The sequence below is a fragment of the Atractosteus spatula genome, chromosome 2 (genome assembly GCF_055471065.1).
Source record: "Atractosteus spatula isolate fAtrSpa1 chromosome 2, fAtrSpa1.hap1, whole genome shotgun sequence".
In the NCBI taxonomy this organism is placed as follows: Eukaryota; Metazoa; Chordata; class Actinopteri; order Semionotiformes; family Lepisosteidae; genus Atractosteus; species Atractosteus spatula.
Genome location: NC_142707.1, coordinates 72921815 through 72926087, shown reverse-complemented (window position 1 = coordinate 72926087; position 4273 = coordinate 72921815). Strand labels below are relative to the sequence as shown.

The window sequence follows — 4273 nt, the reverse complement described above, 5'->3', positions numbered from 1 at the left end:
TATTGTCAGTGCTATGGAAGACATGACAATTTTGTATTGTACAGTACATGCCAAAAGGCTTACAAAACACAGCAACTGCTATTGATTCCTGTATTCATTTGTTGCATTTATTAATACATCTAGGTATATTAAAAAGCCTTTAGAAGTTTAAAAAGCAAAAAATCCACATTATTCCTAATGTTTATTTTAGAAATAAAATCAACACAGCAATGTTGTCTGCACGGTCCAAGTGACACAAACCCGGTGAGAAATAAACGCTTAAATGTATAATAAATACAATACTCCTGCGCCTCGCTAAACGACACCTTCTCAAATATCTTGACATATCCAATGGACTAAATAGTCTTGAGAAGCTCCGCCGCTAAAACAGAAAGTTGTAAGGACCTCATTGTGAGGTTAATTCTGTTAAGACTGCACTTTTATTTTGATACGTGTCAGCGCTTCGCTTCAGACAGGAGGAATGCAGGGTGTCAGGGGGTCACGAACAATCCGGTGCGAGTCTAGAAGAGGCAGGGAAGTAGGAAAGAATGCGAAGAATGTCCATGTTTGTCCAGGATGCCATTCACTCCCTTGGCACGTCACGGCAGCTCTCCGTGTATAAATACACGGCGAGCTCCCAGCTTCGGACACAGAACATTTCTCCTCGAGAAAGGCAGCAAGCAGCGGCTGATCTACAGAAAGCTAGACTTTAGCTTTGACCCAGAAGCAAGAAAAGAAGAAGAAGAAGAAGAAAAAAACCCAACGAGATCGACTTGATCGCAGAAAACCTTTTTGAGACTCTTGCTTGAAAGAGATTAAGGAAGCCCGTTCAGCAATTCACAGCAACTGCAATGAAAATGTCTGCTGGAATGAACAACCTGCAGTTTACTTCTTTCCTGTGCCTCGCACTGTTTTACTGGGTAAGCTCCTTTTAAGAAAACATGCTAAATCAGATTTGTAGTAATTGTTATGTTTTTATAATAACTTACAATAAAGTCTGCAAATTGGGGTTTCACAGACGCCAGTGTTATTTGTAAATTTAGATTTACAATAACATCTCCTGTAGCAGCAGGTTTCACTATTCACAGTACAAATAAGAAACAAGGACGTACTGCATGTATCTTTATGTCACATTTGTCTCGGTGCTGAATTGGGACTTGAAGCAAAGTAGAAGGCGATCTGACTGAGCGCTGGGCTCAATCTGCTCCACAGGTTTCTGCACAGGAGTGCAGCGGGCAGTGCAGGTGCCCCGAGGTGCCCCCCCAGTGCCCCCCCGGGGTGAGCCTGGTGACCGACAGCTGCGGCTGCTGCCGAGTGTGCGCCAAACAGCTGGGAGACCTCTGCACCGAGCACGACGTCTGCGACCCTCACAAGGCGCTCTTCTGCGACTTCGGCTCCCCGGTCAATCGCAAGATTGGAGTGTGCACCGGTAAGACTCGCTGCGGCCTCACCCCTAGCAGCTGGAAGGATGTAATCTGTTGCTCAGCGGTAGCTTGTCACGGTATCCGAGTAGACAGACGAAAATCTAAATTATTTCCCCCCTCCTTCTTTTCCCCAGCTAAAGAGGGCTCCCCCTGCGTGTTCGGCGGCATGGTGTACCGGAGCGGCGAGAGCTTCCAGAGCAGCTGTAAATATCAGTGCACCTGCCTGGACGGGGCGGTGGGCTGCGTGCCCCTGTGCAGCATGGACATCCGCCTGCCCAGCCCCGACTGCCCCGCGCCGCGCAGGGTGAAGGTGCCCGGGAAGTGCTGCGAGGAGTGGGTGTGCGACGCTCCGCGGCGCCAGACCATGGTCGGACCTGCCCTGGCCGGTGAGTTTCAGCATCCGCCCGGGAAAGCGCTCGGCTTTCGATTAAAAACTTTTAAAAAAATGAGGGGGGGTCAGGTTGGGTCTTAAAACGCAGCTCCGTAGCAGAATCGTCTACCTAAAACCAAGAAAAGGAACAAGATAAGATCACTTTATTGGCCATCTACAATTTCTTGCATTAGGAATTTGTTTTCTCGCATACACCATTAAACACAGACAGGGAGAGAAGCTGGGGGTCAGAGCGCAGGGTCAGCCATTTATGCAGCACCCCTGGAGCAGCTGGGGTTAAGGGCCTTGCTCAGGGGCCCAACGGAGTAGGATTCCTCTGCTGGCTGGGGGATACGAACCGGCAGCCTTCCAGCCACGGGCGCAGATCCTTAGTAACCAGAGACGGGGGGACAAATATCACTATTTCTAACCTTTTGGGTTGTTTTTTTCCTTCTTGTGCTTCACAGCTTACAGAGAGGAAGACACCTACGGTCCCGACCCCTCACTGATGCGCCAGAACTGCTTGGTCCAGACCACTGAATGGAGCGCCTGCTCCAAGACCTGCGGCCTGGGCATCTCCACCAGAGTCACCAACGACAACCGGGAGTGCCGGCTGGAGAAGCAGTCCAGGCTGTGTATGGTCAGGCCGTGCGAGTCTGACCTGGAGCAGAGCATCAAGGTGAATAACGGTCGCGTTGCATGAAGTACGCTCTGGTTTCTCAAGGCACCTTAGAGCTCAGCCTCTTCAATGAGGCTTTTGTTCCGAGATCTGCGTTATGAAAAGGCACTAAAGCCGTATTTTGCTGTAAAACACTTTCTATTACGTGGATTAACACCTCGGGACATTGCCCTTTTCCATTTGTATCGTCCTAGTACTCTAGGAGAGGTTTCTCCCTTCTGAAAGGGCCAAATGCACGAAGGTACTAAGCTGCAGCGAGCCCTCTAACCGGCCGCTCTGTTCCCCACAGAAAGGGAAGAAGTGCATCCGCACCCCGCGGGTCTCCAAGCCCATGAAGTTCGAGCTGTCCGGCTGCACCACCACCAAGGCCTACAGGCCCAAGTTCTGCGGCGTGTGCACCGACGGCCGCTGCTGCACCCCCCACCGGACCAGCACCCTGCCCATGGAGTTCAAGTGTCCCGACGGCCAGGTGATGAAGAAGCAGATGATGTTCATCAAGACCTGCGCCTGCCACTACAACTGCCCTGGGGAGAACGACATCTTCCAGTCCGTCTACTACAAGAGGATGCTGGGAGACATGGCGTGAAAGCCCCCCGGCCCCCCGCCGTGACTGTCGACTTGAATCACACAGATATCCATCTCAGCTGTAGCACACCATATTTCGCATTCTTTCCTCTTGTTATGAAGAAACGAAACTATATATATTTCTGTATTTGCGTGTATATTGACGTGTGTCTAAGGCTACTTGCCTTCTAGACTGTTAGCCCTAATGAGGGCATGGAAAGACAGGAGGCGAATATGGCAGCCTCAGTAGAATACTGCACTATAGTCTTATTAAATGGCAACCCTGCCGTTGACACTTATATATATAGAAAAGCAGATGCCATTTCTCATCCCTGTCAACCGTGGTGGGTATCCCACTGACCTAGCAGTTTTCAAACTCATAGCACTTATGGTAGGCAGATCGAAGGCTCTGAAAGGAAACGTGCTCCTTTACCCACCTGGGTGCTACATGAATGTGCTCTTGTGATTATTCACTGTTCCAGAACTGCGTCAGTGCAGGTGGCAGGTTCTGTTTTCGGCCCTCGCCGAAAACAGCCAACCAGCCATCAAGACAAGGTGCTTGGTGATTGTGCTGCAGTAGTTTATACAGCACTGAGAGAAAAAAAATAGTGACTTTGACATGCTGATTCAGATTACTGTAAGAGAATTGGTTTTCATGTCAAAAAAAAGGACTGGATGACTTGTTGTAGCTTCTTTCCTTTTATTTTATTATTGCTGTAAATATTGTACATACTTTGTACAGTTCTCTAAGTTAATTTAACGATGCATTTTTTGTTTATTGCTTTGATATTTGTATTAATAGCTTATTTGTTCAAGTGACTGTTCATTTTTGACAGTCTGTGTACTGTTTGTTGAGGAGTGTGACCAAAAAGTTACATGTTTTCACTTTTCTAGTTCAAAATAAAGTATTATATTTTTTATATAAATCCACAGTTTCCTTTCTGTTTATTTTCTGTACTGGTCATGTTTCCTTTCCCGCTGAGAGCTGGAACAAAGCTCAGAAAAGTGTTATCATGAGTGTGAATCTGAAACTCTTAGAGCTGCGGTACAATCAGGGATGCAAACGTTTTTTTCTCAAAAATGTCAAATGATGAATAACGGTGAATTTACAGGAAACACAACTAAGTTATTGAGGTCAGATTTGTCGTCCACACTTGTACCATTTTCTAATTCACGTTGTGCTACATTATGTCCATAAATGTAAGACCTGCCATTAAAACTAAACTACTGCATTACAACACTGCAAAGGCAGCTCAA

General features: G+C 47.5%; 1 protein-coding gene across 1 annotated transcript; it reads left to right on the top strand.

The window, feature by feature from the left end:
• The first annotated feature begins 615 nt into the window (after positions 1-615).
• ccn2a (cellular communication network factor 2a) lies at positions 616-3942 on the top strand. The gene is made up of 5 exons (XM_088906456.1): positions 616-899; positions 1192-1408; positions 1538-1789; positions 2241-2452; positions 2742-3942. Exons 1-5 carry the CDS (start codon positions 831-833, stop codon positions 3036-3038), a joined length of 1047 nt encoding a protein of 348 aa, XP_088762582.1. The 5' UTR covers positions 616-830; the 3' UTR covers positions 3039-3942.
• The last annotated feature ends 331 nt before the right edge of the window (positions 3943-4273 follow it).

What these genes read in the sequence shown, in the direction of transcription:
- ccn2a (XM_088906456.1), top strand. Translation starts at nt 831, where the DNA reads ATGAAAATGTCTGCTGGAATGAACAACCTGCAGTTTACTTCTTTCCTG. An exon ending in GCCTCGCACTGTTTTACTGG is followed by an intron (nt 900 to 1,191) that starts GTAAGCTCCTTT and finishes TCTGCTCCACAG; the next exon opens with GTTTCTGCACAGGAGTGCAG. An exon ending in CAAGATTGGAGTGTGCACCG is followed by an intron (nt 1,409 to 1,537) that starts GTAAGACTCGCT and finishes TCTTTTCCCCAG; the next exon opens with CTAAAGAGGGCTCCCCCTGC.